This window comes from Melospiza georgiana, chromosome 4 (assembly GCF_028018845.1).
Source record: "Melospiza georgiana isolate bMelGeo1 chromosome 4, bMelGeo1.pri, whole genome shotgun sequence".
In the NCBI taxonomy this organism is placed as follows: domain Eukaryota; kingdom Metazoa; phylum Chordata; class Aves; order Passeriformes; family Passerellidae; genus Melospiza; species Melospiza georgiana.
In genome coordinates this window covers 46,776,076-46,798,205 of record NC_080433.1, presented here as the reverse complement: position 1 = coordinate 46,798,205, position 22,130 = coordinate 46,776,076, and the positions used below count along the sequence as shown (strand labels likewise).

Genomic DNA, 22,130 nt, shown 5'->3' with positions numbered 1-22,130 from the left:
GAAAGAAACCTCAGTGTTTCACATGAGTCCTATTAGCCTGTGCACACCCCACACACCCTTCTGTGCCACTCCCTTGAACAGAAATGGTTTTTTGTGCTGGACTGAACAGCACATTTGAATGACAAATGAGCACTGAATTAAAAGAAAAATTCTAAACTGAATTGGCATCATCCTAGTTTGATTACATAAGGCAGATGAACATGATTATACTGGGGGTTTTCTGATCTAATTACATACAATCAAGTATTTGTAGGAAAGGCGAGATCATTGGATTGTTTAATTTTCACAGTTTAGTAAAGCAGGATTTGGTCACAACCTAGTCACATACTTCACCCCTGCTTAAGAAGAAAAGCCTGTTTCTTCACTCAGTGATGTGCTTAACAAAAACTGTTTGACAGTAAGAGGAGTCTTTTCCTGAAATTTCTCCCTTTTAGTTCTTTAGAACTGTTCCATGAGCTTCTTTCAAAAGTGAGGACTAAACAGAAAACTAGAGTGTGAAAAACTACCCAACCCTTTCATTCTGTGTTAGATATTGAGCAGAAGTTCAAAATAATTGGTTTGTATTTTTGCCAGTTGGCTTCCCTTCAAAAGGCATACACTATTTCGTGTAACTGTGCTTGTGGCTGACTGTGCTCTGCTAAATAGGAATCAGATTTGGGCAGACAGATTACCAAGCTCTCCCAGATGGATGAAGGAATAAATACACCAATTAAACAAAAGTAGAAGAGCTGCTGTTTTCTGATGTGGGATTATTCCACGTCCAGGTGGTTTTGAAGCAGCTGTAGTTAACGTGCTGGAGAGCAGACACACCTGAACTGAGTGTGTGTGGGAGGGAGGTAAGAGCTCATGAACAGCTGCCAGGAAAAAAAAATTAATTTTTGAGACCCTCTTTTCCAGTACACCTGAAATAATTTTACATTTTTCAAAATAAACATCTGAAGTTATGGAAATGTAGAAAACTGATGATCATGTACACAAAGCACCCACATGGCACATGGTGTGATTCTCAGAGGTGTCCTATGCAGGGCCAGGAGCTGGACTTTGATGATCCTTTTGGGTTCCCTTCCAAATTAGAATATTCTGTGATTCTGTGATAAGACACCACAGCCCAGGGTGTGCACTGAGGTGAAGGTGTAGAATGCCTGCCATGCCACCCAGCCTGCAGAGTAACTGGGGTTGTTGGGAAGGGCAGTGCAGCCCAGGGAAACTCAAACATGGCTCCTGCACACCAGGAAAACACAAGCTGGACAGCAAGGAGAGTTTAGTGTTCCTTGTTAAACCACTGCATCTGGTTTTTGGGCTCCCACTGCTGCTGAGCCATGCTCTTGATTCCTGCCTGTCTGTCCAAACCTGCTCCCAGGAAGGCTGCATCTGCTTTTCACTTAGTAGAACCTGAGTGTCATTTCTAGTATGAATTTCTGGTGGAGGTGCTGACAGATCTCTCCATTGGGATAGGTGTTAGATTGTGAAATATAATTTCCCTGAATCAAATATGCTGTTACTGGCACGAGGATCTCTTATCGTGCTTTTTCTTACACAACAGCCGTTTCAAGAAAGCAACAAAGTTCTTTCTTTTGTATTTGTACAGAATTGTACTGACCCACTGTCTGGCAGGAGGGGTCACAGCTGCAGCTGGCAGAAAGCCACATCAAGCAACACATGCTCCAGCTGCATTTCAGCATCTTCCTTCCTTTGTCCTTTCACCTTGAGGTGCCTGGCAATCTGCGGCACACAATGGATCCCAGCTTTATGTCACAGTAATAGAGATGCAGCCTAAGGCTTCAGAAAGGATACATCAGCACAGTGCAAAGCCCTGGAGGGTTGCTCTGAATTTATTTCTTTTTTTGTCTGGGAGCAGTTCACAGACAGTATGAGATTATTCTATCTGATTAGGAGCAAATGGCTTGGAGATGAGTCCTGACAAACCCTGGCCACCAATCAGCATCTGGCAAGGACCATACTGTGCATGTGCTGGATGTTGAACAGGCAGCTGCCAGGAAAGGGTAAGTAAGACATATTGGGGAGAAAAAAAATACAGTGAGGAACAAAAATCAGAAATTGAAGTGTTTTAATAGTCTGTCCATTCACTTGAGTTGGACACTCCTGCAGCACTGGGGCCTGCCTTTCCTCTGGCACATGTGCCTATAAGTAGACCACATCCATCTCAGGAAATAATTTAGCTTGTAAGCATTAAACAGTAAATTGTATACAGTTAGAATATGAGTTTATATTAAAAAGGGTTTCATACAATGTTAGCTAACCACAGTGTAAAGTGAGTATCTCCAGTTAAGGCAGCTGGGCCTTAACTACTCCAGAAAATTTCTGTAGCACTATAAGTAAAGTACACAGGTGTACTGATATCTCATTTTCTTTTTACAACCCTCAAATAGTGGAGAAGTCAGCTCTTGTAACTATAGAAGCTTATTACTCACCCTTCAAGTAAAACTTTTAAATTATACTTGTCCTGAATAATCAAGCACAAGAAAATAATTATGTATGTTGATCACATAGCAGCACTAACTGTATTAGTGACAAACAAGTGTTGCAGCACTGCATATCAGTAAACATCCCCCTCTTTCCCTATGCTAGCACAGACAGCATATTTTACCTACTTGCAATCTCCCTTAACTCAAGATTAGTCTGTTGGAGACAAGAGATAAGATTGTCCTTGAAGGCTGATAAAAAACCTAGACAGAAACTGTTGGGTTTTTTTTTATCCTCAGCAGTTAATGAATCAGTAAGGGAAGTTGTTATTTAAATAATCTCAGACTCAAAGCCATTGGTCAGAAGATGCTTACTGGTAGAGAAGTGGAAAAAGAAAGTCAGTTATGAGTTTGGCAAGTCTTGGACTACAGAAAATTTATTGATAATTTTAGAAAGCTCTTTTAATTGCCACACAGCCATAGCAAAATGATACTGTGCTTAAGATGAGGATCAATAATGTGATAGCTTGGGGAGAACTACATAAACAGTTTTGTTTGGTTCGGTTTCTGTTCAGTAAAATACATTTTGCATTGGAATTATAGTTTTTGTGAAGTCTGCATGAGGACAAGATTGAGCATCAGTAGTTGAGGTATTTAGTAGCCATTCACTTCCTTCCTCTTGCATTTTTGTGTAGATGGAGTTTTCTCCTAAGAACGAAATTAGCTAGCAAAGTGTCTCAGGAACTGGGGTGCTGGGTGGAAAAGAGCAGATATCAGACTTTGCCTGCTGCAGGACATTCTTGACTCTACTAGAAATAGATTTCTGTTTGCCCTCAAATCCCAGCACTAAAAAGAGGTGAGCAGGCTTTGCAAAATTCTGGCAGCTTCTCGGCTGTCCCTCACTAGACCTTGAGCTTTATGCTCTAGAGAGATAACAAGGTCATCTTGAAAATCCGTCGTCACACAAATATCTGGATTTAAACCGTTGCTGGAATTTTTACAAGGTGCCATGGTTGCCGAGAAGCTCAGACAAGTCCAGGCAATTATCCACTGCTTGTTTGGACAAGTTAGTTGTCATGGAAAAGTAGCATTACACTCCCTCTGCTCTAGCCTATCTATAAACACTGTCTGCACCACTCATGTTCTCTGAAAAAAGCTTTTCATTATTCAAAAATAATTTCAAAACGTCATGGGCAAAGAAAAAACCTGAGAATTAGAAAAGGCAGACTAAAAACTAACCAGTTCGAGTTGAAGTGTAACAACTAATAAGTACCTGTGAAAGTAACATACTTCCAAACGCCTTACATTTGAAAGATTCAGAAAATTGTAGAATCGGAGATGACAAGAGCATAGGACGACAACGTCCAACTCTCTCTGGATGCAGGGTTTTCTCTTAGTTTCATTTCTTAACTACCTCTGGAAATGAAACCAACTTAGAAGGCATGGGCGGCGGCTGAAGCGGAGCCGGTGCCCACAGACGCTGCTGGGCCTGAGGCGGCCGGTCGGGGCTGTGTCGCTGCCGGCGCGCGGCGGGCGGGGGCCGCCTTTCCCTCCCCGGGGCCGCTTCCCGCGGCCGGCGGGCGCAGGGGGCGCTGCGGGCACCAACATGGCGGCGGGCGGCGTGCGCGGCGCGCCGGGGCCGCGCTAGAGGGTCCGGCCGGGGCCCGGCGCTCCCGGCGCTCCACCCGCCGCGGGCCGGGCAGCGGAGCGGGCGTGGCTGGCGGTGCGTGGGGATCGATCGCGGCGCGCTCGGGGGCCGAGGGGGCGCCGGGGGTCTCGCCGGTGGCTCGTGCGGCCCTCGGTGCTGGGGGAGGGGCTCCCGCCGGAGGAACGGGGCCAGGCCAGGCCAGGCAGGCCGCGCCGGGCGGGCGGGTGGGTGCGGGGCGCGGGATCGCCGCTGTTCCTCTACGGCGCCGTCTCCCCACGCCGGTGAGTCAGCGCGGGCCGGTGGCGCCCGCCCGCCCCCCTCGGTGAGTCGGCGGCGGCGCTGCGGGTCATGCTCAGGCATGTCGGGCCGGGCCGGGCCGCGGCGGAGCTAAGCCCTGACTTGCCTCCGCTGGGCAGCGCTATATAAGGCCCGGCCCGGCCCGGCCCGGCCCAGACACCGCCGCCGGAGCCCAGCGTGCGGGCTGGAGCAGGCCCCGGGGTGAGTGGGCCCCGCCGGCCTGGCGGCTGCCGCCCGCCCGGGCTGTGTCGCTGCGTGCCGCGATCTGAGCTTGTTCTCCCTTCACTGCAGGCAAATGTGCAATACCAAGATGTCCTCCCTTACGGATCCCTCTGCCGCCGCTTCGGAGCAAGAGGCGCTGGTCAGTAGCTGCTGGGCGCGTGGTTGTTTTGCGTGCTTTTTGCAGAGTTTTTAGCGGCTAATTCAGAAGAATCCTGTGTTTACCGAGCGATGGCTGGAGAAAAGCCAGGAAGTCCAGCCAGAGAAGGTGGTTCTCTTTGTTTCTGTAGGAAGCAAATCTTCAGCGTAATTGAGAGTACAGGGTGATGGTATAGGTCTAGAATGTTTCCTGGAGACGTTTGATGGTTTTTGCTTTCTTTTAATAAAAAGGATCCTATGATCAGATTTGATAGTTGTAAGTATTTCGGATGGTAATTGTTAAAGATCCTATAGCTGAAGAGCTTTAGAAGATCTCCATCGTACAAAACATACTCTTAGTGAAATAATGGGAAGATTTTCCACTTGTGTTATGGCTTTGCATTTCTAGGCTTTCCATAATACAGTGATAGTTCTGCTGTTTTGTCCTTAGTTTTCCTGAGGATTGAAGCCTTTCACACCTGAAATGCATACGTACAATGATGGTTGAACTGAGTTATCTTGTGTAGAAGAGTTAAGCTTAAAAGTGTGGATTTGACAGTAGAACTTCAAAAAAAGTGAAATTGCAGAACAGTACTGTTCAAAATTGATTTTTTAAATTTGTGTCTTCCTTTTTTTTGTATCATCATATTGTGATAGTACTGTCTGCTGTCAGACCTGCAAGGCTGCAGAACTTGGAGGAGACAGGAGGAGAGGGCTGGGGATTAAAAGTGGGCTTAGGTGTGGATTCAGTTTTGAAACTGTGCCTTGCTATGCTTAACTGTCAGTAGTGCTTGAATAAGTTTTTGTTTGCTTGTTTTATGAAACTAGTATATGTGACACATGTTCTAAATAAGTCAGTTCTTAGGAGGGGGTGAATGGGCAGCTAATGTTGCCCAGGAGCTTAGTTTTTTTTTGTAATGTGTAATTCTTGCAGCTAATATCTTGTTAACTCACTGAGACTTATGTTGGTTTTAGTCGATCTTTGGAATGGAATGAAGGGTAGTTCCCCTCCTCCACCCTTCCTCAAACATTAATTCCTTCTCCCATGATATTTTATTCACACTTCCCTATTTTGGTGGGTTTGTTTTTTTTTTTTTTTTTTTTTTTGGTTTTTTTTTTTTTTACTTTCTGTGTGTTTATTTTTTATATTTTATTTTATGTAATATATCAGAATAGCTAAATATTAGCCCGGTTTTAGACTGGTTACACTATTGTTAAAGAGGTGACTGGAATATACTGCTCTGGGAGCATCAGTGGCTCCACAGGCTTTGCTGCAGCTTGTTCTCATCTGCTGGCTCAGCTGTGTGGGACAGTGCAGTTTGTGTGTATGTATGTATGTATGGGAGAAGTGATTTTTCTTGTTGAACTTTTCCTTCCTCTGCCTTGGAAATTGTCATAGAGTGACTGCAGATTAAACTGCTGGCACGGTGACTGGGTGGGAGGACATTGGGTGGGAGGTGGGTGTGAGTGAGGTATGACAGAAGGGACAGGGTGTGCTGGTCCCAGCTAAGAGAGGTAAAGCAGCCCAGCTGGCAAATGCAAAACCAAAACCTCAGAAACTGTCACAGAAAGAGACTAAGAAAGAGATGGACCAGTGTTTTGTGACTTGCACTGTGGACCTAGCTGTCACAGAGGTCTGTTTCCATCCTCCCTCCCCTTTGGGAGTTGTGGTAATGGTTAAAGGAGTGAAGCTGAGTTCCCCAGGACCTAGCCCTGGACTTGGAACTAATAAACAAATTTTGTAGCTCCAGTTAAGGAATTTGTATTTACCAGTGTGTTGAGGTTTAACCCCCTGGCCAGCTCCCATGTTCATAGCACTAGGCCTGGCATTCTGTAGTATGGAATATCCCCTTGGCCAGTTCAGGTCAGCTGTGCTGGCCATGTTCCCTCAGGGCTTGTGCATGTCCTCACTGGCAGGGCATGGGACACTGAAAAGTCCTTGATTTAGTGTAGCTACTTAGCAACAACAAAAACTTCAGTGTGCTGGGAACATTATTGTCCCTCTAAATCAAAAACACAGCCCTGTAGCAGCTACTAGGAAGAAAATTAACTACCCCAGCTGAAACCAGGGGACAGTGCAAAACTGGGGTTTGAGCTAAGATGAACAGTGTATGAGAAGTTTAGTATGATTTGGTTCATATTATTTGCTTTTAAGTTTGAACTTTGCAAAGTGAAAAACTTGAATGAAGATAGATTTTAATGCAGTTGTATATTTGCATATCAGATTAATACAGAAGGAGGAAGACAGCTGGTATAAATAAATGGGGTTTTTTGGTGAATAATTAGTGTATTTTTTCTCCTTTCATACACAGGTTAAGCCAAAGCCACTGTTGTTAAAATTGTTAAAGTTAGCTGGTGCTGAAAAGGACACTTTTACTATGAAGGAGGTGAGAACTTTTAACCACTAAAGGTAGACTACAGTGAGTACAGATAGATTGTTTTGGGTTGGGTAAATGGGGGGGCAGTGTTTTTCATAGCTTGTCTAGAAATTGAGATAAGACAGTGTTTATTCTCCTGCTGACTTGTAGTTGGGTATTTAGCAAGTTTCTCAAAAATCTGAACAAAAGTTTCTTCTGGAATGATGGATGAAAATCTGTCAGCTCAAAGAGAGTTTTAGGCAGAGTTTGAAGAGTAAATTTCAATGTATTTAATATGCTTTGTCTCTTACACTTTAAGAAACAACCTGGATATTTAACATCTGTGTTTAATTTATTTCACAGGTAATATTCTATATTGGACAATATATTATGTCTAAGCAATTATATGATGAAAAACAGCAGCATATTGTACACTGTGCAAATGATCTCCTGGGGGAGTTATTTGGAGTAACAAGCTTTTCAGTAAAAGAACACAGGTAAAAAATGGGATTCTTTTCTGAGAGTCTGGTTGGGAAATAATGAAGACCATCATGCATATATCCCTTTTTTAACTCTCCGCATCTTCAAAGATGGTAAGCTCTCTTTTATGGTTACGTGTAGCTAACTTGTATCATCTCTTTCTTTATCCCTATTTAAGGAGGCTATATTCAATGATTTCCAGAAATCTGATAGCAATCAATCAACAAGGTAAGCTAGCTTAGGAGGGTGATTTGTTTGGGAAGCAGCAGTAGGGAAAATAGAATTTTCGTGATGAATCTTGCAGACAGTGATCTGACAACAGTGAGCTCTCCATTATTAGCTGTTTGGCTTTGCTCACTATAGTCCAGAGCAATCACAAATGGTGAACCAAAGCAAACACTTGTTTCCCCAGTAGAACAAAAAAAAATGGGTAATTTTATTGGACTAGAATCAGAAAAAACACAGAGCTGAACAAAAAGGCTACTAAATTACAAACTTAAGTAATTTGCTTGTATTTGTTATTGATAAAACCCTCAACAACGTACAAGGTTTTAATATGAAAAATAAACTTCTTAAACTTATGCCAGCAATGAAATTAGGGCAAAGGCTTTTTTTCTTGTGGTAAAGTTCTGTTTTAATTTTCACAGCTGAATGTGAAGTACATTTGGAACTGGTCATTCTGAGCTATACTCAGCCCTGTTTTAAATGGGCTGTATACTTTTAAAAAGTATCTTTGTGGTGATGTTGCTTGAATGCAGAGTTTTACACACAGTCCTGCAGTATAAAAATGCTCAGTATAGCTGTAATTTTTGCCTAATATGGGGTCTGAAACAGAAGTTAAACAATGGAAACCATTTTGTAAATTGGCCTCTAAATCTCTATAAAGACATCCTTTGTTTCTGATTTTTCCTAAAGGCAAGTGTTCAGCTGCTGAAGATGGGAAACTTGCTCTCTTTGTCATCCCCATTGTTAAGCTTGCAAACTTAAATTTATCTTCCAGTTATTTTTTCAGGAAAGACTCTTTATTAATTCAGGATCTGTTAGTTACTAAGCATTTATCTTTAACAACAGCTAATTTTTCTTCTATTGTATGTCTTTCTAACTCAGGGTTCCCATAAGTAGTAAAAAGCACTTTGGAGAGGAGCAAGTAGTTACATTTCCTGCTTATATTCTTTCATATCTGCAGAATCACAGTTTATGCACAGACTTCATTTGAAGCCATTTGTAACAGAATTCTGAGCTGCTTTCAGTTGACATTTCTTCTTTCTCCCCACATTTCCGCTTCAGTAATGTTGCAGGGAAGGTGCTGCACACACCTGGAAAACAAAGGAGCAGTGTGTTTTTTCCATTGTTGCAAAATGTCTGGATTTTAAGTTTTACTTAGAATTTACTTTTTCAGCCTGAAATTGAGTTTTTCTGCTATATTGTATTATAAGTATTATTTTGGTTTGGTTTCAGACTCTACTCTTGGCGACACACCTGAGGATGATGCCACATCTCAGCTTGAAGAAGAAAATGTTGTTAAGGTGCCATTTTTATTTTATTTGAATAAATTATTCTGAGTTGTACATTCTATTCAGTTTTGCATGATCGTATCAATGGTTTAATTTAGTAAGTTGATTCTTGAATTTTACCTCATATTTATGCTCAGGCTTACTCAGTATTTCTGTTTTCAGGAATCTAGGCAAGAGTTAGAAGAGACCCAGACTTCATCAAGCCTGACTTCCCAACCAACTACATCTTCTAGGAGGAGGACACGCAGTGAATCTGGTATCTGCAGATTTATGGTGCAGAGCTTTCCAGTAGCATGGCCACTTAGAGGGAAAAGCTACATTCTCTTGCCTTGCTGACTTGGAAGATGCTGCAAATACTACTCATGTTTCTCTGCTTACCTAAACCAAAATTTCAGTCTGAAAGAAAAACACAATTTCTTGCATTGCTCCAATGTCATGTTACAGTTTGGATGTCTAGAATTGTTATTAAGATGATGGAATAACTTACTCCACGGCTCTGTTAAACTTTTTCACATCAGCAGAACTTTTATCAGTTGTGTTATCTTCATTATGAGAACACTTTTGTTTGTAATCTACTGATACCATCAAATTAATTTCAATTCCTTCTGTAGACAGCCACAAAATTTGAAATTTTGTTTGTTCACTAATGCCAGTTTTCTTTGGATTTCAACTGGTGGGAGGCATCAAAGGTGTGGTAGTAACACAGGATGATTTTGGATATATTCAGGTACCTCCCCATTCATTAAGCACTTGTTAAAACATCTGGTGACCTAAGCGTCACATTGGCCTCCCGTTTGTCTTTACTGTGGTTATTCAATAATCACTGGCAAATACATTTTCAAAACACAGAATGTTTCTTATAAGTAGCAATAACAATCTGGTCATTGTAAACCTGGTTTAGTTTCTCACTGGAAGTGTTCTCTACAGTTCTATGTAAATATTCTTCAGTGGAATTTCTTACATTAGTTTGTTCCATCACTTACTGTCTTGCCTCATGACTAGGTGATTTCACTTACCTGGGCAGTGATAACCTTCTGTCACTGCATAGAACTTCCTTTTCTTCACTTGCTCAGGAGCATTTTTCTGTTCCTCAGCTTTCAAGTAGTGTTTTTTGTGTCCCTCATAGGCCACTGTTACGTTAAGTCAGTCCCAAACCAGTGCTGCGTTGCTGAGCGGTTTGCACTAAATTAAAAGAACATTTTAATGTTGTAACTAAAACTGATGAAAGGATGGAAAGTCTTGGTTAAACATCACAACCTGTAATATTTAGGCATGGCACAGAGCACATAAGGTCCTGGGTTGTGCTTACTTATTATAGGTTTGATTATTAACTCTTGCCTTGCATCCATTTATTAGTTTGTTACAACCTTAAGAGTTCTTTTAATATAGTGTTTTTATATACACTTTTTTTCTAATTTATAGGAAATCTTCCTTTTAAACCACTATTCTTGTTAAATTGGGATAGTAGTGGCTCTTTTGGAGCCCCTTAAATAGAGTATAGAGACCTTGTGGTGATACAGTATCAGTACGGCATGGAGCCATGACAACTAAATGAGGACAACGATGGACAGGAGCAACCTTTGGGCCTTGGGGCACCAAGTTTGGTGGGGCTCTCTCAGGGCGGAAAAAAGAAAAGAAAAGAAAGGGGCTGAGCCAAGAAGCACCAAGGGAGAGTAAGAGAAGTCTCAAAGTATGTACAAGTGTTTTGTTCTCCTTTTTTTTTCCTTTTTGTTTTTTAATAATGAAAGATTCAAGACTTGAAGACTTTTGGATTGTCACAGTGTGATTTGCAAGGCGAGGGAGAAGGTGGGCAACAGAGGGTGGGTGCAAAAGGCACCTGCAGGGGAGCCAGCAGGCTCGTACCAAGGCCTGTTGAACCAAAAGTTGTTGACATCTTGGGAGGTTTTCACTCCCCTGCGCTGACATGCTGAATTTGCCACACATTTTTATATAAAATTGTTTTTTACCAAATGCTCTAGAAGTCAATGGAGCTGAATTTTGACTTGCCTACCCCTAAAATGTTGTGCCCCTAGTCCTCATGCTGCTGTAGGTGATTGTTCCAAAACACGATGTGTTTACAAAGCATTGCCTTTTTGCCCTCACACCAAGCATGCTTAGTAAGCAGAGTTAAAGCAATGCTTTCAGAGTTCAGCTTTTGCATAGTATGTCTTGAAGGTTTTCCTGCTGGGGCGCTATGAAAGTTCTAAGAGTTTGTTACAAAAATCTTGTTGGGTAAATACAATTACATATACTGCAGCTATTCACTGATAAATATGTTGAGTTGTCTGAAACTTGAACCTGAACTTCCCTTGCTTAGCACAAGGTGTTCTGGATGCCTGTGAACTGAGAGCTAATTGCGCTCTCTCCCCACAAATTCTGGGGTGGACTCAAAAGCCCTCTGAAAGTGCCTTTCTGTCTGTTGCCTGTAGAGGGTGTGAGGACAAGTAAGATTTTAATTGTATTTCTTAAAAATTAGGAAGGGTTTAACATGTTGTGTGTGGAGTAAAAATTCTTTCAAATTTGCTGTTGTCTTCCATGTGGAGACTGCCATTTATAAGTGTACTGATGAGACAAGTGGGGAAAGCCAGCCCCTGAAATACTGGTTTCAGAAATGTTTCACACTGTATGGATGTAAGAGTTGTTGTGTCTTTTAAAATAAGTCTTAGTGCCTTTTTGCCCCATAAAAAAAAATATTGTAATATTTTACTTTACTAGATTTCTTTGTAGTAAATTGTGTTTTAAGCTTCTGCTTAGAAAATTCAAAATTGCACATTGCATAGATGTTTTTGAGTAATAAAAAAAATTCTTGACTATGCTCAGAAAAAAGTTCTTCAGATGACCTGCACAGTGACAGAAGAAAGCGACACAAGTCAGAGAACATTTCGGTGACATTTGATGAAAGTCTGTCATGGTGTGTAGTCAGTGGTCTGTGCCGTGAAAGAAGCAATAGCAGTGATTCAACAGATTCTCTTTCCATTCCTGTAAGTCAAAATAGAAAAGTAAAGTATTTTTGTGGTACAAATTTTGCAGATGCCACAAGTGCAAACATGCATCTGAAAACAGTGTTCTTAATTAAAAGCAGCAGTGCCTTCAGTGGTGTGTGAGGAAAGAAAAGAGGTTGAAAGAAAAGTAGATGTGTGGGTGGAGTGGGGTTTTTCATAGATTTGCTGGCAAACCTGAAGTGAAATTTTAAAAAATATTAATGTTGAATATTCTTTAAAAACCAAGATTCTTGCTATTTGGCACAGTATGGAAAAAAGTCAGACATATTTTGTGTTTTAAAATAAATATTTCTTAGAATGCTAAGCAAAAAGAGTCATAGATATTCCATAATTCAGAGTTAGGTGTTAGTTCTGGTACAGCTTTGGTAACTACCCAGTGGAATGGGTGCTGATGGTGCATTGTATTAATTTGCCATGCCATTATTCAGAAGTTTTGTATTGTTTATAGCCAACACCAGGGCAAATTTGTGGTTCGATTAAGTCATGAAGAGTTGAACTAACAGTATTCCTGGTCACATACTGTGTTCTCAATTGAGAGCACTAATACTGTATTTTCAATCTTCATGTTTTGTAGTTGTTAAAAAATTATTTCAGATTAAACAAAGTTTATGAGAATAGGGAATTGAATGACACGCAGCCAAAAGATACCATCTTCTTTCATCCCTTCTTTCACTTTTTAGGAAGGACTTTCTGAAATAATGACTGCAGCCTTTCAGCTGCCTGTAGGCTGAGTGCAGTTTCTTACTAGAGCCAGCAAAAGGCTTCCAGGCCTAGCTTTCTTTTTACCCCCCTATAATTTGTTTATCTCATAAAAAGTACTGTGTCTCACAGCAGCTGGTCCTTTTTCTTCCATAGCTAATTATACTGAGTAGTACAGTTTTATCCTGAGAGTTGTTTTATCAGTAGTCTTGTGTATATGGACTGGTGAGGTTGAATGTGTGCTTTCTTTTTTTGTTTTCCTCAGGATCTTGATGCTAGTTCATTAAGCGAAAACTCAGATTGGTTTGACCATGGTTCTGTATCAGACCAGTTCAGTGTGGAGTTTGAAGTTGAGTCTGTTTATTCAGAAGATTACAGCCATAATGAAGAAGGGCAGGAGCTCACTGATGAAGATGATGAGGTACTATCTGCTTTCCTTGTTTGACCCTGGGGGGAGGGGATGAGAAGGAAAAGGAATTTCAACATGAAAAATTCCTGCAAGTTTCCAAGGAGAACTCTTCAGGTATATTTGCAAACTGCATGTGCTGGTGTCACAGTCTGCAGCCAGTTGTTCATTAAATCAAAATACATGTTGGTGCAATTGGGTCACCTTTTTACAACTCACCAGCCAGCTACTGAAATGGTGCTGAGGCTTTCTGCAGGCTCTGAAAGGGGCTGGATAGAAAAGTCTGGGTGTTTAACTGCTCTTATCAGCTGTTGAAGTCAGTGGCTGCATGTGTACTATCGCCTTTCTGCATTTTTAATTCTAGAAGTACATGTTGAGCTTTGACAACCCTTGACACCAAAGGAAACCTTTCTGAGTAACTCTTTCCAAAGGGTTATGTCCAAATGTTTCATAGAGATGTTGAACCAAAGTTTTAGGAATCTTTACTAGTAGGCAGAAAGACGGAAAAATTGTGATTACTGCAATTTTCAAGAGATTTCTAGAATGATGGGAATGAAGTGAGAATGTGTGTAGGGTTTTCTTCCTGGGTTAGTTTTCTGTTACTTTAAAGAGGTTAATCAGCTCATGGCAAGATTAGGTGAGTACCAGAGGCAGAATTCCCCAGGGACATACATGATTGTGGTAGCTGAGAGGCTGAGTGGGACTGACTGTACTGATGTACACCAAACTGTAGTGTAGAGCAGAGCTGCACCCTGAGAGAGGATGGTATCTTGGAGGAGGAAAGCCCCTGCTCCAGGCAGTAGTTTTGGGAATTGCAGGATGGCTGGTGTTCCAAGGGGCCTCTGGAGGTTGTCTTACCCACCTGCCCTGGCTCAGGCAGAGCTGATTGCCCAGGTCCATGTCCAGGTGTCTTGAATATCTCCAGGGATGGAGGCTTCATAGGTGCTCAGGGCAAGCCATGCCAGTGCTCCTTCATCCTCACAGTGAAAGGTGATACTCGGGGGAACCTCCTGTGTTCAACTTGTGCTAGTTGCCATTGTCCTGCCACTGGACAGCACTGAAAACAGCGTGGCTCTGTGTTCTTGATGCCATCCTTTACCTCCTGCCCTGAGCCTTCTCCAGGCTGAACATTCCCAGCTCTTTCAGCTTTCCTCACATGAGAGCTCCTGTAATCCATTAATAATCTTAATAGTCCATCCCTGGAGACTCTCCAGTAGCTTGCTATCTGAAAATCTTAGCAGGTTAAAAATATTTGCATTTTTAATTAAATGCCAAAAGCCAGTTCTATATATATATATATATATATATATATTTTAATTTAAACCAGGTTTATCAGCTGACTATTTACCAGGATGAAGATAGTGATGCTGATTCGTTTGATGAAGATCCAGAGATTTCTCTAGCTGTGAGTAAAAACTTGTCTGGTGAAGCCTCGTAAATTGGGTAAACTGACATAGAATAGGTGAAGAAGTATAGATGAGTTCTATTGCTACCAGTGATTTTTTTAATAATTCAATTGACTTTGTCTGTGTGAAGGTTCCAATACAATATTTTAATTACTGTGTCTATTAAGGAACATGTGATTATTAAGGAATCTTGGGGTTTTTTTTAAAATGGGTAATAAACTTCCTAATCCATTAAAAAAACCCCAATCCCACATTAATTTACCATTTCATTGACTTAATGGAAGAAAACTATTTGGAGCCTAAATCTGACTTTCTGAACAAAATGGAAAAAAATTAAAATCTTGGTCATGTACATTTAAAAAACTCTTTATAGAAGTCAGAATACCTAGTTTTACTGTCCAGCTTGAATGAAGGTGTCTGTAACATAGAGATGTGAAGGCAAGCCTTTTATCAGAACAGTACTGTAAAAGAGGCCTTCACTACATTCTGTGAGACCCTTCTTGAGGTGTGGGAAGAAATTGACAGTCTTGAGGCAAAATATGGAGATGTTTGTGAAAAAACACTGCATTTTAATTCTAGTGTGTCCTATCACCTTATTTATATTTTTCACATTTGATACTTGAATTAAAGCTGTTTTGTGGAACTGTGAAGTGTTCCAGTCCCATGATAGTCTGTTGGACTTAGGGACTTGGTGTGTTAAAGACAGGGCTGGCCACCTTCTGAAAAGACAGTGGTGCTTATGTGTAGGAAAAGAGACCTGTACATTACTTTTAGGATTTAAAATTTGTTTTATAAGCTTTTGATGTTACTGATTTTTTTTCAGGACTTGCCTAAGTAAGTTTTGGGTTGGGTTTTTTTTTGTTTTGATTTTCTATACAGCGTGCATTGTTTCTAAGAAGGGTCTCTGTACTTAAAAGCAAAATTTATTTTTAACGAAGCAGTGGTTTATTTTCACTGTAGTCCGTGGAGTAACCTGTGAGAGGCTGATGCATGGCTTGGTTTTGCCCTTTTATTTTTTCCCTTTCCCCCTTCCCGGCCGTGTTTGCCTTGGCCGCTGTGTCTGTGCTGCCGCGGTGTCGGAGCGCCCTCTCCCGGCCGCGGTGTGCACCAGCAGCGCCGCCGGGCAAGGGTCCCGTCCCTCCGCCTGGAATAGCTCCCGTCGCAGGAGTCCATAGCCGAAAAAAAGGGAAATTATGACCTTTTTAACGAGGTTTTCATGAGGGCCTCTGAAGAATTTTGTGGTCTGGTTTCTGCAGTTTTGCGTAGGAAATAATGAATTGTTCTATTCATAAACCTATTGCAAAACAAAGGAAAGCCAGAGTCCTTTTAAAATAAGAACCATTTCAATATAGAATTGTAAAATAGGGCCAAAACCACTCAGTGGAATTTTAAAATTCTAAACAAGTTGATAGCTCAACATAATTATTTTGGCAGTAATAAATTGTTTATAATGTCTGAATACTTCAGTTGTAAGTGTTCCAAGTAGCTTAAGCTGTTCCAACCTTTGATTCTCTGAAGGATTATTGGAAGTGTCCCGAATGCAATGAAATGAATCCTCCGCTTCCACGACATTGCCACAGATGCTGGGCCCTTCGTGAGGATTGGCTTCCAGATCAAAAGAGTGAGAAATTGGAAAAGAGCAAATTAGAAACCTCCTTTCCTGCAGAGTCTGGAGAAGGTTTTGATGTTCCTGATTGCAAGAAAACAAAAATGACTGAAGATAAAGAACCAGCTGTGGATGAGAATGAGGATAAATCAGTACAGCTTTCTGAGTCCCAGGAAAGTGAAGGTTATTCCCAGCCGTCAACATCAAGCAGCATGTTCTGTAGCAGTCAGGAGGACTTCAAGGAACCTGAGAAGAGAGAAATGCAAGACAAAGAGGAAAGCATGGAATCCAGTCTGCCTGTTACCAGCATAGAGCCGTGTGTCATATGTCAGAGCAGACCTAAAAATGGCTGCATAGTACATGGCAAAACGGGACACCTCATGTCATGTTTTACCTGTGCAAAAAAGCTCAAGAAGAGGAACAAACCCTGCCCAGTGTGCAGGCAGCCCATACAAATGATTGTGCTAACTTATTTTAGTTAGACATGTGTTGACTGGAAAGCAGCAAAAGAAACTTCAGAAACTGGTTAAGAGAGTAAGAAATTATTTTTGTATGCTTATTGGAAAATTAATATTTTGTGTCTCTTTGTGTTCTGTGTGAAAAATAATTGCTGACGTAACTGCAATTATTAAGAGGTTTGCCTAATGCTCAGAAGTCAACTTGGAGATTTTAAATCCCTCTCAGTAGAAGTAACCAGATCCTCTAAACCACCTCCTCTCCAAGTGTTTTAATATTCCGTGCAAGTTAGTGACATTTGTTTTATTGAATTAAATACGTGCATTAAAACCCCAAATTCAATAATTGTTGGAGGAGAGACATGTTGAAGTGTGTATTTCTGCAAATTCCTCATTTAAGAAAATATATGATTATCCAGGTTCCAGTTTTTGTTGCTTGGTGAAAACATAAGGCTCAGTCAGACTCCTCTGCCTATGTGCAGCATGAAACAAGTCTCAACAGACAAGATAAATGAAGGATATGCTATGAGCTCTCATGTCAGGTAGTAGTAGGGGACAGTTGTTTTCTGTTTCTGCACTTGTTTTGACTTAGCAGAATACATTCAGCTGCCTTGCTACATTCACTGTAATAAAAATAGAAAAGAAATTCCCCTTCACCTGTAGAAACACTTAAGCTGTGCAGTTCCAGTTCACATTCTTTAAGTGCAGTAGTCTTTCCAACTCACTGTTCTTATCTGTATCTTGAGAATTCTGGAAATATTTTGCAAGGTGCTTGGCCATTCAAAGTTGGTCTTGTTAGACCTGTCCTTTGCTGCTTTTAGCTCTTGCCTCCGCACTATACTTTGTCAAAAACTTGGTGAAACTTGCCAGTTCTGTGCCCAGGGAGTTTGCTGCCTGCCTCAGTTCTGGGGGCCTTAAGGCAGGGTAGAGTGGGAGCCAGGATGCAGTAAAGATCACTCAGCTGCCTTTCACATGGAGTTTCTGTACCCTGCGAGTGATTCTTACTCCTTTGGAAAACTATGTTACAAGAGTACTTGTATATTTTTAGTACCTTTTATTTTTACATGTGGTTGCTGATTGTGTGACCAATAGGGAATGGCAGATAAACAGGGGAGTGCCAAGAGTGGAGATGTAGTCCAAGTGCAGGAATTGTGCAGTGTTACCATCTTACAGGCTAAGGCTCAACTGCTTCCCTAACACCAGCACTATAAAATTGCTGATGCCTGTGAGCTGGCACAGAGACTCCTCCTGCCCTCCTTAACTGCAGGGCTGCAAATGCCTGGAAGTACTCAGGAAAAGGACATCAGGGGATACAGGAAAGGCTTAGTAAATCTTTGACTGTGACTTGGTTGAAAAGTAGTAACTTTATAGGTAAAGACTGAATTATTGGGATCATTCACATTTTGTTCATACTTTTTTTTTTTTAGTTATTTTGTTGCTAGTGAAAGAAAGTGGTGTACCAAAGTTCTAACATAGTTCATTTTAAGCAAACAAAATATAAACTCCAGTTGTATTCATTCACGTTCTTACTTGCAAGTTTCTTGCCTCCTGCAATTTGTAAAGGGACATCGGGTAGCTTGAATTTTTGGAAGTTTTTTGATCAGCAGAAACCTTTCATGGGTTTTATAGGATTTGATAATCTTTCAGCCTCAGCTAGTTTTTTTGGAAGATAACTAGTTTTTTCAAAGAGAGATACTATTACAGAGCTACTTGCCTTACTTTGCACTTCCTGGTAATGTTTTTTTTTAATTTTTGATTTGATAAACTTAGGTGCTGTGAGGCTTGCAGAGGCTCTTCATTGCACCTACAGGTGAGAGATAATTATAGATGTGTATATGCAGAAGCATCAATAACATGGGAATTGTGCCTAAAATTTCATCTTGTTCTTATGAAGCTTTGTCCTCCTGCATTGTCTCCCGTGTCTTCCCCTGTCTCAGCACGATGCCTTCTCTGCAGTGGCTGCCCTGGCTGTGTAACTGCATGCTGGGGGAGCAGCTGTCCTTATCTTCTTCCTGTTGGGACAAATTGTGCCATCTCTCTCGGCAATCCTTTCCAGTCACATGCCTTCTGTTGCAGAGAATAGCTGTGGAAATACCTTCCACTCCCTACAATGGGGAGGAAATGGGCCATTTTCATTTCTGCATCTGCAAATCACTGTGTCGAGTATTTTGGTTTGAGTTACATTCTATGGCCTAATATTATTCTTAATGACTTCTAGTGCAACTTTGAATTGTTTGGTGTGGGTGCGTGCCTTGCAAGTGGGAGTGATGGGAATTGATGCCTGTTCCTGCAGAGGACCCTGACAGGCCAGTGCAGGGCTGGTGCCCGGGGCTGTGGCACAGTGGCTCCTGTGGGGTCTCCTTTGGCTCTGCCTCCACCCTGTCTCCTGTGTGGGCACGAGCAGTGGGCACCCTGCTTGTTCTGGCCCTTGAACACTGGTACTAAACGTCAGAGATCCTTATGTAATATCGTACACGTTTTAATCAATAATTTATTGCTGTTTGTAAATATACTTGTGCTCACAGTTGATGTTTTGAGCTCTAATTTATTGAATTAGTCTACTGCTACATGTGTAGTTATATAAATATGCTTATTTAGTAAATCACAGGCCCAAGAGGACTAATTTAAGAAATGTAGCATTAAAATTCAGAGAAATACTTGTATTATATTGAGAAGGGAGATTTATGGCTATGGTGTTTATTTCCTTCCCTTAAAACAACTTCTGTGTTGAACCTGAACAAGATTTATTGAATAGAGAAGGTGCTGGTCCAACCTCAGCTTAGTGAAAATATTTTGGTGGTGTTTTGCTTTCCTTTGGAATGCTTTTGCATCCCTCAGTACAGGAAGGAGCTGACTGACTGCTTCTGGGTGCTGGTAACGTTGGGGTGATGGTCCAGGAGATGCAGGATGATGATGAGAGGCTTTCAGGTTAATTTGCAAAGGTGCAAATGGCTTTTGCCTTTGGACACATGACCATGAAGGTTGCAGGGGAGGCCAGATGCCCACAGGATGCGTCTGTATGTGATTTTCAGTAATTTTCTTAGTCTCTTCCTTCTTGCACATCAGGTAGACAATAGTTATCTATAAATGGTGCAAGAACTTGCAATTATTTTTTTTAGAAAGTACAATAAACCTACTTTTTGCTTAAATACAAGTCTTTAACTGTTTACCTATTTGTTAGTATTGCCATTATATTAGTATTGAAATCAGCCTCACACCAGCAGGATCGTGGGCTGTGCCGTCCTGTGCCTCTCCCCTTAGCAGATGATTTAGAAAGGGTAAAGGTGCTTCAAAATGCTCACTGATGAAAAGCTTACATTCCTTTTAAGAGTGTGGTACGATTTTATCAGAGTTCTGTTTGCTGTACATTTGTTCAAATGTTGCTGTCTCTGAAGCATCTGTGGGCATGAAGATTTTTTTCAGATTTTTTTCTCTTATGACTAATATGAGGAAGAGAAAAATTCCTCGTTCTTACAGAGAGCGTCAACAAGAAGAATTGTTTCAGAAAAATGTATCTTACAAAAGAGAGATTAGAAAATTATTAAGATCCTAATGAAACTGAATAAATAGGATGGAAATAGGGGTGAAGATTTTTTTCTTCTCCATCTTAATCTAAGGCTGCTGTTGTGTTGGGGTGTAACGTTAGGTAGAGTTTATAATTTTAAAGCAGGTAATTTATTCAGCACATTAACTTACCACACACATGCTGGGGCAGGAGTTATCCCTTATCCCAGGAAGGTACAGCATTTTGTTGTGCAACATTTGGCCTGAAAAGGGGCATTTGCTGTTGGGAGGTTTCCCTGTGGGGAGGATTATATTGGACAGTTGATGGGACTCGAGGAGAGGCAGCGTTGTCACGGAGGGGCTGTCGGGCAGCCTTGGTCCTTGCTGGAGCATCAGCCCTCTCCTTTCCAGGGGATACCTGCCCTGCCCTGCCTGTCCAGCTCCTCCACACCGGAGTCCAAGGCACATCTTGTGCTTTAAAGGTTGCACAAGCAAAGCACAAAACCCAGCTTGAGGTTTTAATAGTGGATTGCACTTACAGAACATGAAAAATTGTTGCTTTTAACTACAGTGTGGGGGTTTACTTAGGGTGTTTTTTTTTTTTTTAGCATAGATGCACTGAAAGCTTCAAGTGAATGGTTCTTTGGTGTATCTAGAGCTATATTATACATGTGAAATTTGTCAGTGATACTTAAAAAGGTGGTGGCTCCCCTTTTGAGTAGATGTTTTAGCTTAACAGCCTGCTTTTAAAGGATGGTTCTTGGTCTTGAGCCACAGTAGTGGCTGTCAGGATGATGATTAATTTATACCTAAAATACCAATAGCTTTTCTAAACCAGAGTCTTTGTTGTCTGACTACACATAGCTGGGATGACTGTTGAATAGAGTAGCTCATAGTGAATTTAAATAACTATGCAACGTGCTTTCAAGAGCTTGACCTGGTGTATTACTTTCCAGCTACCCAGTGCACGTATGAGCACAGTCAGTAACCATTACAATGCAAGTATCCACTCCAGTTGCACACAGTATAGACCTATTTGCGAGGAGTTCCACGTGTCTTGCGTTTATCTTTCAGTTTTCAGTTTTTCCTTTTCTGATGAAAATTGAATACTGTGTTCCATTTAAAAGCTTTAAATAAAGATTTGTTTATATACTCCATGGTGCTCTTTTTTTTTCATGTCAGTTACTTGATTGTTAGAAGTTCTGTTACTTTGTTTTCACACAGATTCTTACTTTTGTGAGCCAGCACACAGGCTCTTTCTGCCCCCACTCAGCTGCTGGACTGCTGACTTCTGTCAGATTTCTTTGGTTTGGGAGATTTTAACTCAAGGAATCTCGTTCTTCCTGCTACAAGTGGCAGGAGCAGTGATGGGATTTAGTGGATAATTACTTCTCTGTGTGGTAAACAACCCACAGCGGATGAGAGGGTGAGGAAAGGTAGAAAATGCAAATGGATATGAGGGAAATACTCAAACACCAGTCTCTTGCACAGAGCCCTCATTGCTATTGGCATTGCTGTGTCAAGTTCTGAAGTGGATTTGCACACTGAATGTGGCTGTCTGGCAGACAAGTGGCTGATGCCCAAGTGCCACAGCCCAGCTGGAAGGCTTGGTGTGACAGGCAGCAATGCCTCAGGAGAGATTTTAAAAGGCATTAAAGGATTAACTGAATTCCTGCATTTTTTATTTACTGTATACAGGAAAAGATTGATGTTTCCAAAGATAATCTTTGCTGCTTTGCTTTTGAAATTGCTCAAGAAAATTACTGGCAGATAAAGCTTTAAAATAAACACAGGAGATGGTACTAACTGGCTTTTCTTGAAGAATTTTCTGTTAATTGGGCAGCTTCAAAGGGCTCTGAAAATGACTCACAACTGGCCAGGCAAAAGGAGTCTGCTAATCCTGCCTGCAGTACAGCCTAGCCAGGGGGGCACTGAAAGCACCCTCTGTGACTGGAGCTGGCTGGTGCCTTGCTGCT

At 41.3% G+C, this 22,130-nt stretch overlaps 1 protein-coding gene across 4 annotated transcripts; it reads left to right on the top strand.

Moving 5' to 3' along the window:
* The first annotated feature begins 4,086 nt into the window (after positions 1 to 4,086).
* MDM2 (MDM2 proto-oncogene) lies at positions 4,087 to 21,308 on the top strand. Of its 4 annotated transcripts, none has more exons than XM_058022245.1 (11): positions 4,087 to 4,146; positions 4,660 to 4,729; positions 7,038 to 7,112; positions 7,446 to 7,579; positions 7,741 to 7,790; positions 9,021 to 9,088; positions 9,239 to 9,332; positions 11,897 to 12,057; positions 13,043 to 13,198; positions 14,511 to 14,588; positions 16,108 to 21,308. In XM_058022245.1, the coding sequence occupies exons 2-11, from the start codon at positions 4,664 to 4,666 to the stop codon at positions 16,675 to 16,677; spliced, it is 1,452 nt and encodes a 483-aa protein (XP_057878228.1). In that variant the 5' UTR covers positions 4,087 to 4,146; positions 4,660 to 4,663; the 3' UTR covers positions 16,678 to 21,308. The 4 variants fall into 4 exon arrangements, with proteins under 4 accessions (XP_057878228.1, XP_057878230.1, XP_057878229.1 ...); XM_058022247.1 differs by lacking the exon at positions 4,087 to 4,146 and adding an exon at positions 4,313 to 4,393; XM_058022246.1 differs by lacking the exon at positions 4,087 to 4,146 and adding an exon at positions 4,530 to 4,569.
* Positions 21,309 to 22,130: the final 822 nt, after the last annotated feature.